This window comes from Hibiscus syriacus, unplaced genomic scaffold (assembly GCF_006381635.1).
Source record: "Hibiscus syriacus cultivar Baekdansim isolate YM2019G1 unplaced genomic scaffold, ASM638163v2 tig00112231_pilon, whole genome shotgun sequence".
In the NCBI taxonomy this organism is placed as follows: Eukaryota; Viridiplantae; Streptophyta; class Magnoliopsida; order Malvales; family Malvaceae; genus Hibiscus; species Hibiscus syriacus.
In genome coordinates, this window is record NW_024063276.1 from 1,998,321 (window position 1) to 2,008,959 (window position 10,639).

General features: G+C 32.1%; 2 protein-coding genes across 2 annotated transcripts; one reads left to right on the forward strand and one right to left on the reverse strand.

Moving 5' to 3' along the window:
• Positions 1-3,866: 3,866 nt before the first annotated feature.
• Positions 3,867-6,245, reverse strand: LOC120176272 (extradiol ring-cleavage dioxygenase-like). Its single transcript, XM_039182723.1, has 3 exons — positions 6,006-6,245; positions 4,918-5,291; positions 3,867-4,134 (listed from the first exon to the last, which is right to left on the reverse strand). The coding sequence occupies exons 1-3, from the start codon at positions 6,231-6,233 to the stop codon at positions 3,942-3,944; spliced, it is 795 nt and encodes a 264-aa protein (XP_039038654.1). The 5' UTR covers positions 6,234-6,245; the 3' UTR covers positions 3,867-3,941.
• A 1,265-nt stretch (positions 6,246-7,510) lies between these two features.
• Positions 7,511-9,274, forward strand: LOC120176221 (cell division control protein 48 homolog D-like; the record flags this gene model as incomplete). The annotated part of the gene is made up of 3 exons (XM_039182683.1): positions 7,511-7,652; positions 7,820-7,980; positions 8,470-9,274. Coding segments are annotated over 3 exons (507 nt in total), but the record flags the coding sequence as incomplete, so codon positions are not given.
• Between the last annotated feature and the right edge of the window lie 1,365 nt (positions 9,275-10,639).

Genomic DNA, 10,639 nt, shown 5'->3' on the forward strand with positions numbered 1-10,639 from the left:
GACAAGTTAAATCCAACTTCCAATTCCAATTATGAACACTATTTCAAGATTTCATTCAAAACTCCTAATCTGTAATCTCTCCTAACTCCATCATCTTTTGATTTTAAGATAACTTAAGCTTTCCTTAAGCTTAGTTATCATCTAATGATCATAAATCAGCCTTAAATTCAACAAGAAATTAACTAATAAGAAGACTCACCTTTGATTCAAGCCTTCACGTATGAAGAAGGAAGAGGATAAGAGAACTCTGGAACCTTTTGTTTTCTTCCCCCTTCAACCCACGTGGCTTGATATATATAACCAAATTTAATTATTTACTTGCTATTGACCATTTTTTCCTTCAATTCCATCTTCCTTGCAATGTAATCCTATAACAATTTACCATGTAAGCCCTTGAACTATTCAATTATTATACTTTAATCACCAAATTCTAAAATTTTACAATTTAATCACTAACCCCGTATTGAGGATGTTACAGGTCGGGCCGGATGGGAACCCTCCGGATTGGTTCAAATACCCATCCCTAGTTACGCAATGACAATGTGGAAATTGGAAAAGAATAACCCTTATTTTGTTTGGTTATTTTCTTCCTTGAAATTTACAACTCCATCCCTAACAAAATCAAGAATAGCATAACAATTTCAAACTAGCAATCTTACTCAATACAATCAAATTTAAATTCTTGCAACAAAAAAAGTGATTATACTATTTTAATTATCTAAATAAAATACATACATCCTTTACATTTCTCTCTTCTATTTTGCTTTCTTGTTTTTGTTTTCTTTTTCATTTATTACGTTCTATCCAAACATTAAAACATAGCTGAAGTTCATAATGACTACGAATATGTAACAATAAATTTACGAGACCTATGCCAGTGGCGATCCATAACATTAATTATTAGCGAAACTTCTTGGTTGAAGTTCATAAAGTTCTGTAACAACTCCATTGGAAATTGAATTTATATGAAGAATAATTAGGAGAATATCAAACACATCTCTCTCAATAAAGTTTTTGTAGATATTCATTTTCGCCCAAGTGATCCAATGAGGAAGTTAGAAAATTAATTTGAATTCATTGAAATTAAAATGGGATATTGGAGCTCTACAATGATGAAAGGGTTATTAAGTTGTTCAAAATTAAATGTAGATTGATTAACCTACTAGCTTGAAATTACTACAAAAAGACATCATTTTATTCAGAATTTTTAATTATAATAATATTATTTTTAGAGTAAAGTAGATAAATGGTCCCCTGACTATAAGATAATGCTTTATTGAGTCTCTTGACTATTCAAAGTTATAAAATGGTCCCCTGATTATAGCAAGCTGCTTTGTTGAGTCCCTCTACTATTAAAAGTTACAAAATGATCACCTGACTATTCATTATGTTCCAAACTAGTCATTTTCCGTTAAATTTTTACGGTAGTCTGAGCTATACATTAACCTATTGACTGAGATATGATAAAATATGATCTTACGATCTCAAATGACTATCATATCTAACTCAACATGTTAACATCCAACTCATGCAACTGTTAATTTTTTAACAGAAAATGACGAGTTTGGAACATAATGAATAGTTGAGTGATCATTTTGTAACTTTTAATAGTCGAGGTACTCGAAAAAGCAACTCCATGTAGTCAGGGGACCATTTTATAACTTTTAATAGTTAAGGGACTAAATAAAGCAATATCTTTGTACACTTATTTTTAATATCAAATAAAAATCAAGGCAATATTTTTTTTGTGAGAATAATCTATTAAAAAGCCTTATAACTACGAAGTAGCGTGTTTTAAGGATTGTTCGGGGCGGGGGAATTCTTTTACTCAAATTTTCTTTTTTAAATAATAGTATAATATTAGTATATTTTTAATATTAAATAAAAATTAAGTCAAAATACATTTACGAGCCTTTAACGTTTCAACAATTTGTTTGTTCTTGAGCTGTTAAACTCCTTCAATGGTCAAGGTTATTTCAAGGTTCTTAATTCAAAGATTCATGAGATTTTCTTACCTTAATATTTTTTATTCATTTTTAATAGTCTTATATCCTATGTTTTATTTATTAATATTGATTTTTGAATTATACCAACTTATCAATCTACAATTTATTGTGGAAAAATAAAAAATTTCATATTTAATTGTGGAAAATAGAAATAGTAATATAATCTACGAACGAATTGTGAAGATGTAAGATCTAGCTTGAATCATTCACGTTAGTTAACAGGATTGAATTTCTTTAATTCAAAAAGCTATTAACAAGATTAAATATTAATGGCGTCCTCAACAAAAAATATTCATTTTAGTATCTCTTTAATGACCATCCAACTCAGTTGGTAGAGCACAAGGTTCTTAATCTTGAGGTCGTGGGATCGAGTCCCACGGAGAGCATTTCATAATTCGGAGGTCTCCTACGGAAGCTGCTCTCAATTTAGTGTTGGGGGCAGCCTACTATCTTACCTCCCCTTACCCCATACATATGGGGAAAAAGGGACAACCATTTAAGAAGAAATTAAGTGAAAATAGTCAACATATTTTAAAACAATTTAAATAATATTCTTAACTTGAAATCAATGATGGAATCATAAACAAAATTCTAGAATTTACATTAATCAGATTTATTTTCATCATTAATGTATAAATGGGAAAATGACAGCTCCCTTGAAAGAGACCATCTTTAAGCCAAAGCCCATGAAACACCACCGCTTGAAACTTATAGGTCAAATTATCATTTTGCTCCATTTATTATACTTAAAAAAGTAAAGATTTAATCAGTACAGTTTTAATTCAACACAACTTTATCACTATAATTTTATCATATCATTTATTAATCCCTATACTATTTTGGTTGATATCTTGGCATAGATTTTTTTTATAAAGAAAAAGTCCTCTTCCAAAACAAAAATATCGAATCATAAATTTCTTTTTTATATAAGAAAAAAATAGTGTTACACGTAATTAAATTTATGATTTAATATTAATAAAAATTAAATAATGTTATTATAAATTTAATCGAATAATCAAAAGTATTTTTAAAAATAAGAATTAATGCATGTTGCACGTTTTCATCTATCTTTATGACACGTTTTCATATGTTTTTTGGCATGTTTTTTTGGTTCTTTGGCATTTTTATTTATCTTTGATTTGACATCATCACGACTGATCAAGATGACACTTATCTAATATCTTGTGATATTCCCTGCTTTGGACCCTCGGATTGGATTTGGATACTCGATTTGCATTCGTGGATAGTTTTTCACGTCGCTCGAGTCTGATTTGCAATTTGTCGGTATTCTTTCAATAGCTTGATCTCATTTTGTGGTTCGTTTGTCAATTCGATCAGATTTGTTTGTATTTATCTTTGTTCGAGTTTCTTGGTTAGATTTAATCTTTCCATGAATAATCCTTATGTGATCTTAAGTTACTAGTTTTGTTTCAATGATTATAGAAAAATTTGCTAATTATCTACTTAATTTACGATTATAATTTTAAATTTTTATTGTAATTTAACATTTTTTATATTTTTTAAATAAAATTAATTGTTTCTATAAAAAAAATAAGATTTATTATCATGGTATTTAGATATCATTCGTATCTATACTGGGATCAGTCATGAATGATTGATTATAAAATTATGTAAATTAAAAAAAAAAAGACTTTTTCATCCAACAATAAATTACAATGGAAAAAGAAGCGTTTTGCCGACAATGTACCTTTTTATTATATTAGGTTGTTAGTAACTTAAAATATTAAGTTGTTTATAAGATTTTAGATCGCTTTTTCTTTAATCTTATATTAAGTTGTTGTTCCGTAGAACTCCTCAACTAACGGGAACAAACTTCATTTAACATAATTTGAGGGTAAATTGAATAGGGCTTGTCTTTATTGTATCTAATATAAGGGCTTGTCTTCATTTAACATAATTGAAGGGCAGGTAGCATCAGCAGCCTGCAGTGAACTGGTAAGAAGCATAGGAAAAAGCACCAAGATGCCAGCTTTCATGGATTAGTTTGGCCTTTGCGTTCTCACCCGCAGCTCCCATGGCCACATGCAATGGATACAGGTGCTCCGGCCATGGGTGAGCCATCTTTGCATGTGGCGCCTTTTCTTCGTACTCATTCACATCTTTGTATCTACAATATCATAAACAACAAACCAAACCGAAACATCCATTTAAAAGGATGAAGACATAATAATAATAATAATAATAATAATAATAATAATAAAAATATTTCTAATGTTTGAATAAATAATCACTTTGATTCATATTTTTCAGAATTTGGGCCATCAACGTTTTATATTGAGACAAAGACCCCTTCATGGATGGAAAACATTATTGAACAAACAATCAACGCTCTAAAATAAGACTCTTTTTACTCTAAAATGAAATATTGAGCCCCAAATACTCAATAAAAAAAAGAACAAAGGTTAAGGAATATTTGGGGCTCAATATTTGGGGCTAAAGAATATTTTTTGCCTAAAATAAAATGTTGGAGGATAAAATAGGCAAAAATTATTCTTTAGTCAAACGTTAAGGACATTTTTTGACATTATTCATATAAAAATGCCTCTAACATTTGATTAAATATCATTTTAACCCATATTCCTTTTTTTGGGAGCATTTTAGCCCCTATTATTTCATTTTGAGCAAAAAAAATGTCATATGTGGATGAAAATTGTTAGTCAACTAATGGACAATCTCCAAAATTAAGATATTTTTTCTTAAAACGAAATGTTAAATTCAAACTACTCTAAAAAAAGAATATGTGACGAAATGACTATTTAATTAAATGTTATGAACATTTTTAGTATGAAGTGAAATATTAGAGACTAAAATATTTCATAAAAAATATAAACTAAAAAATTATTTAATCCAATGGTATTTTTTTTTATTATCCCAAATTCATGGTACGTACCTTCCTTGAAGGAGAGCATCTTTAAGCCAAGTATCGAACTCCAAAGCCCAGGGAAGCACAACACCGTCCAAGTCCTTACTAAGAACCTCCAAGTTATGAGTTGCGGCCCCTGAACCCATGATGAGAACACCTTGGTCCTTGAGAGGGACCAAAGCCTTTCCCATGTTGTAGTGGTAATTCCCATCCCTTTCCGATTGAACAGAGAGTTGGCACACCGGGATATCGGCCTCTGGATACATGAGCATCAGCGGAACCCATGCACCATGGTCCAGACCACGTCCTCTATCTTCGTCCACATGCTCTAACCCTGATGCAATCAGCAATTCCTTCACTCTCAGTGCCAACTCCGGTGCCCCTGGTGCCGGATACTCCAACTGTTAACAACGCGATAGAGCTCATAAAAACACTCCACCAGTGCGAAATAACTAAGGGTAAACTATACGCTTAGTATTCCAACTATCATTTTTGTTCTATTTTGGCAACTCAATTATTTGTTTTTTAAAATCATATATAATGTTTAAATTTGGTCACTCACCATTAAAAAATTAGATAACTATACAAATGGTCCCCTGACTATAGGACGTTACTTTGTTGAGCCCTCTAACTACTAAAAGTTACAAAATGATCACTCGACTATTTACATATTCCAAACTCATCATTTTCCATTAAAAATCGACGACAGCCTGAGCTGGACGTTAACTTGTTGAATAAGATATGATAAAATTTTGGTGTCAATTTTGGGCGCTGTAGAGGTACTAATAATTCCCTACGCATAACTAACTCATGAATCAGTTTTCTAATTTCTCATAACAAAACTTTGGCATTTTAGTAAAATAAAATGTTTTATTATAATTACTCGATTTTAGGTGTTCCAATCTCATCTTAAAATGATTAGTGATGACACATATCTTTTCACAAAACTTTTTAAAAAACCATCATGAAGCTAGACCAAAAACTAAATAAAAATAAACGTTATGTATGATTTTAAAATAATAGTTTGATGGCCAAAAACAAAATAAAAGCGATAATTGAGATAGTAAACGTATAATTTACCCAATAATTAAAGTTAGGAGGGTAAGAAAAGGCACCTTGTACAAAGGATCGGGGAAACCAGAGAAGTCATGGATCGTGTCATTGCGGGGAACAATGTTGACGGAGGGAAAACAAGTGTCCCAGTGAGCAGAAATGACGAGGATGGATTTGGGTGTTTGGGGAAACACTTTGTCCTTCCACGACACCAAGAATTGCTTTGCCGGAAGTGAGTCGTCTATCGGCAGCGCCGGTGATCCGTGTGATATATAGAATGTATCCTTCATCCTTTTACCATATCTGTGTTTTTATGAGCAATTATTATAGTTCATCGTTTCTCAGTTTATACTTTTTAGCAGCCCCACTAGCAAAGGGGAAGATCGTATCTGATTAGATAAATCATTGTCTAATAAATTATTTGTTTGTGTCTAATAAACTATTCGATACTGCCAGCCGGCGAAGATCTTATCAATCCACTGCTGTTGCTTGCTGATATGTTGGCCCTTGTCGGCTTCTCTAAATGCATGTTTTATTCAGTATTAAATATGATTTTGTAAATAATTAATTGATCAACACAGGAACGTTACGAGATTATGAAATACTAAATACATAATTTGTTCAAAAATCAATCATTTTTATCGGGGAGTCTTCAATTATTTCTCGCCCATTGTTGTCATTCCTTAAAACGCAATTTCAATAAATTTAATCTCGAGTAAAATAGATTATTAGATTTCCTCCTATAATTCAAAAATGTAAATCATAAGCAAACACATAAGATGTTCATATATGTTCCCTTTTATTTTCTTAGATCATGAATTTTAAGCATTAGAAATATTCTATTTTCTTTCCCCTCGCTTTAAAGTATAATTAAGATTAAATTTATAATGTTTTTAAAATATAACACCATAGTTTGCATCAAACTGTATTGATGAGATTTATTTTAAAGTTTTAATTTTAATTTTTAAAGTTTTTAGTATATGTGATACCAGTTTGAGCTTCTCTATAGTTATTTAGCAGACTGTAAACCTTTTCCTTCTTTTATATGAATATATTACTAATAGTTTAATTTTGTTGTGGAGAGACTTAAATCAATGTATTTTGTTAAATTTATTGTATATATATAAAGTTTAATGCAGGATTAAGTGTTTAAATTTGGCATAATGCAACAAAATAACTTTAACGTTTGACAGTAATGTCAAATCTATCTGTATTATTTTTTTTTGAACATTTGTGCACTGAATATTTATGTTTGGGTTAAAAATAACCAATACTGGATGAAAACCGTCAGTCAACTGACGGTCAACGTCGGGTGCTATCATTTTTTAAAAATTATTAATTATTTTTTTATAATGAAAATGGTAAAATACATGAAAAGGGACTCAAACCTAAGTCTCTCAGGTGTGCTGCTTCTCATTTTGCCACCAGACTCAAACCAAAGTCTCTCAGGTGTGCTGCTTCTCATTTTGCCACCAGGCTAGACTATTTACTAAAGTAATAAATGAAACAGATTGTACTTAATAGATGCTTCCGTCTGAATTTCATAAAATAAAAAAACAAAACAAAACACGTGTTGCTATTCCTTATATCCGTTCACAATTTGATTTCCCCATACCCGATTCTTCCCAAAATATTAGGGTTTAGGGTTCGTTTAACCTACGATTTTTTTCAAATTCATTTGAAGCATCAACTTCAAGTTGATAACGAAGGTGAGTTTTCTTATTTTTCAATCTATTATTCTCACTACATCAACGATTTCGAAGGTGAGTTTACCAATAGATTGGTAGTGAGAATATTGGTAAATGGACCGATCAATTTTGAGTCGAACTAAATGGTAAATGCAAGTTGATAACGAATTTTATGTTTTTCATGAAAGGGACTAAGAGGGATTTCAGTACTGCGATCTTGGAAAGAAATAAGGCACCGAATCGGCTCGTTGTCGATGAGGCAGTCAACGATGATAACTCCGTTGTTGCTATTCATCCCGATACCATGGAAAAGCTCCAGTTGTTTCACGGTGACACTATCCTCGTCAAGGTTTCCATTTTAGGATTTGGGTTCTTTTGTTTTGTTTGATTAATGGATATTTGTTTATGTTTGTCGTGGTTTCATGTGATTATTCTCATGGGCTTTCTATGTTGTTTTGAATTGATAATCGATTTGGGTCTCTCTTGCGCTAGGTTGGATTCATGATGAGAGTTTATTGTAGGTTGTTTTTATTATTATTATTATTTGGTTAATGGAGATTTTTTATGCTAATTATTTGTTTTGTTTTAGATTTTGGGGTTTTGTTTGGCGAATTATGAGTCTCATTGGCTTTTTATGTTGTCTTGTAATTGATATCCGGTTTGGGTTTCTCTTGCTGTAGATTGGAATTATGATTATGTTGCTGGGTGGTCAATATTGTTTCTCTAGTTTGTGTTATTGGAATTGCAATTTTTTGAGTTTGAGTTTAAGAATTTCAATGTATTTAAGCTTATAAATAACTTGCAACCACTGTCGTTTATGTTTTATTTTGGTCCATAGGGAAAGAAGAGGAAAGATACTATCTGTAATGCTCTCGCCGACGAAACATGTGATGAACCGAAGATCAGGATGAATAAAGTTGTCAGGTCAAACTTGAGGGTTAGGCTCGGTGATGTTGTCTCGGTGCATCAGTGTCCTGATGTTAAGTATGGGAAACGAGTGCACATCTTACCCGTGGATGATACTATTGAAGGGGTCACTTGAAATCTCTTCGATGCTTACCTTAAACGTGAGTTTAGTCTTTATGCTTTATTCCCGACTTATATATGGATTTGTCTTTTGTGATTTATTAATAGTAGTTTTGTTGATCTCAGCAGTTAAAGGGGTAAAATAGTTTCTTTGTTTTTTTAATTGATCAAAGTCCATTGGTTTATTGAATAACATAAATTAGCCTACCAAGTGTGTTTTTCTCACATCATCGAGTACACTTGTATGCTGTGAAGGCAATTATTCACGGCCTCAAGCATTTAAGGAGTTTGTATTTCTTTCTCTTTAAGGAGTTTATAAACTGCCTTTGTTGAATGTTACTTTCTTTTCACTTGCTTTGTATCGATTGATCTATACATCCATGGTGGACTCATATCATTACACATGCATCTTTGGTGACTCAATAATTAATCATATAATCACACATGCATCCTTGGTGACTCAATAATTAATCTTATTGAGGATTTGGTTTGATGTTAAATTACATATAATGTTTGACTGTAAATACTGATTACATTAGTCTTGCATTTACAACATACTTTCTGGAAGCCTACCGCCCAGTGAGGAAGGGTGATTTCTTCCTTGCCACAGGTGGAATGAGAAGTGTGGAATTCAAGGTTATTGAAACCGACCCTGCTGAGTAATGTGTAGTTGCACCAGACATATATTCTGTGAGGGAGAACCTATCAAGAAGGAGGATGAGAATAGATTAGATGAGGTAGGTTATGATGATGTTGGTGGAGTGAGAAAACAGATGGCACAGATCCGTGAATTAGTGGAGCTTCCGTTGAGGCATCCACAGCTCTTTAAGTCGATTGGTGCACCTAAAGGAATTTTGCTTTATGGGAGTCCTGAATCTGGAAAGACTTTGATTGCCCGTGCTGTTGCTAATGAAATCGATGCTTTCTTTTTCTGCATCAATGGACCAGAGATCATGTCAAAATTAGCTGGAGAGAGTGAAAGCAATCTCAAAAAAGCATTTGAAGAAGCAGAGAAGAATGCACCATCCATTATCTTCATTGATGAAATTGATTCAATTGCTCCCAAACGAGAGAAGACAAATAGTGAAGTTGAGAAGAATCGGTATGGGGAAATCAAATTGTGAGCAGATATAAGGGGAATAACAACACGTGTTTTGTTTTGTTTTTTTAATGATATTAAGACGGAAGCATCTATTAAATACAATCTGTTTCATTCATTACTTCAATAAATAACCTAGCCCGGTGGCAAAATGAGAAGCAATGCACCGGAGAGACCCAGGTTTAACTCCCCTATGCATTTCATCATTTTCATTGTGCACCAATAAGAGAGCGACATATGATACTCTCTGATTAATTAGAATTAACGATCTCGATTATCTGGACGTCCACATCAATTTTCCCCTTCACGAGTGCGCGTTTCATTAGCACCCAATGTTGACCGTCAGTTGATTGACGATTTTTATCTAATGTGGGTTATTTTTGACCTAAAAATAAATGTTCAGTGTAAAATGTTCTTAAAAAAACAATGAGTTTTATTTCATTATGCCTTTAAATTATGTACTATGTCAATTTTAAGTGTCTAAAGATTATTTTATTAAAATTAAGTTTCTAATATTCTAAGTGATTTTACTATAATCACCATTAAATTCGACATTTATTTAACATGTGTTACTATTATTTTTTATTTTTTTTAAAAAAAATTAATAAATATATTGTTCTTTTTTTAGAAAAAAACTAATTTAAAAAATACAGAAAAATCTAAAATACCCAATATCCTTTCAGCCGCCCGTTCACCTTTCGGCGGAAATTCGTCCCCTCCGACCACCAACATCGACGATCGGCCGACACCCTAACACTGATGACCGGATAAACCCCCTTGTTTCCCCCAAGCAACCACGACAAGGGCTGATAATACTTTGATAATTCCTCAGCCAAAAAGACTGCAGATTAACAATTCCCCGCTCCCCTCTCGCTACTGCTGC

Coding starts and splice junctions, on each gene's coding strand:
- LOC120176272 (XM_039182723.1), bottom strand. CDS start 6,233: ATGAAGGATACATTCTATATATCACACGGATCACCGGCGCTGCCGATA. Junction 5,292..6,005: donor TCCCCGATCCTTTGTACAAG/GTGCCTTTTCTT, acceptor CGTTGTTAACAG/TTGGAGTATCCGGCACCAGG. Junction 4,135..4,917: donor GATGCTCTCCTTCAAGGAAG/GTACGTACCATG, acceptor ATGATATTGTAG/ATACAAAGATGTGAATGAGT.